The 441-nt window shown below is 41.0% G+C and overlaps 1 protein-coding gene across 1 annotated transcript; it reads right to left on the reverse strand.

The window, feature by feature from the left end:
• Positions 1-49: 49 nt before the first annotated feature.
• Positions 50-411, reverse strand: LOC110440653 (40S ribosomal protein S17-B-like; the record flags this gene model as incomplete). Its single annotated transcript, XM_021483817.1, has 1 exon — positions 50-411. A coding segment is annotated over exon 1 (362 nt), but the record flags the coding sequence as incomplete, so codon positions are not given.
• Between the last annotated feature and the right edge of the window lie 30 nt (positions 412-441).

The following is a 441-nucleotide window of genomic DNA, read 5'->3' on the forward strand; positions in this document are numbered from 1 at the left end:
CTTCTTTCTGTAGTTAGCACCAACACGTTCTTGTTGAGTTGGAACGTACTTTTGACCAACAACGACATTTGGAATATCTTCCATTCCCATAGCCTTGAGAAGAGCTTCAACATCTTCGTCAATTTCAACTTGCTTTTCAAGAGCAGAAACATCTGGAACGTATTGATCCTTACGTTCTCTTTCTTCTTCTTGAAGCTTGAAGGAAATACCTCTGACTGGACCACGTTGGATACGACCCATTAAGTGAGTGGTGAAACCAGCAATCTTGTTTCTGAGACGCTTACTTGGGATAACAGCGACTTCATCACAGATCTTCTTGTTGGTTTGGAAATCGAGAGTAAGACGTGGGTAGTACTTTTCGATGAGGACACGGGAAGCCTTCTTAACGGTTTTAGTTCTGACACGACCCATTTTATTTTATTAACTTTGGACTATATTTCC

Source organism: Mizuhopecten yessoensis, unplaced genomic scaffold, assembly GCF_002113885.1.
Source record: "Mizuhopecten yessoensis strain PY_sf001 unplaced genomic scaffold, ASM211388v2 scaffold670911, whole genome shotgun sequence".
Lineage (NCBI taxonomy): Eukaryota > Metazoa > Mollusca > Bivalvia > Pectinida > Pectinidae > Mizuhopecten > Mizuhopecten yessoensis.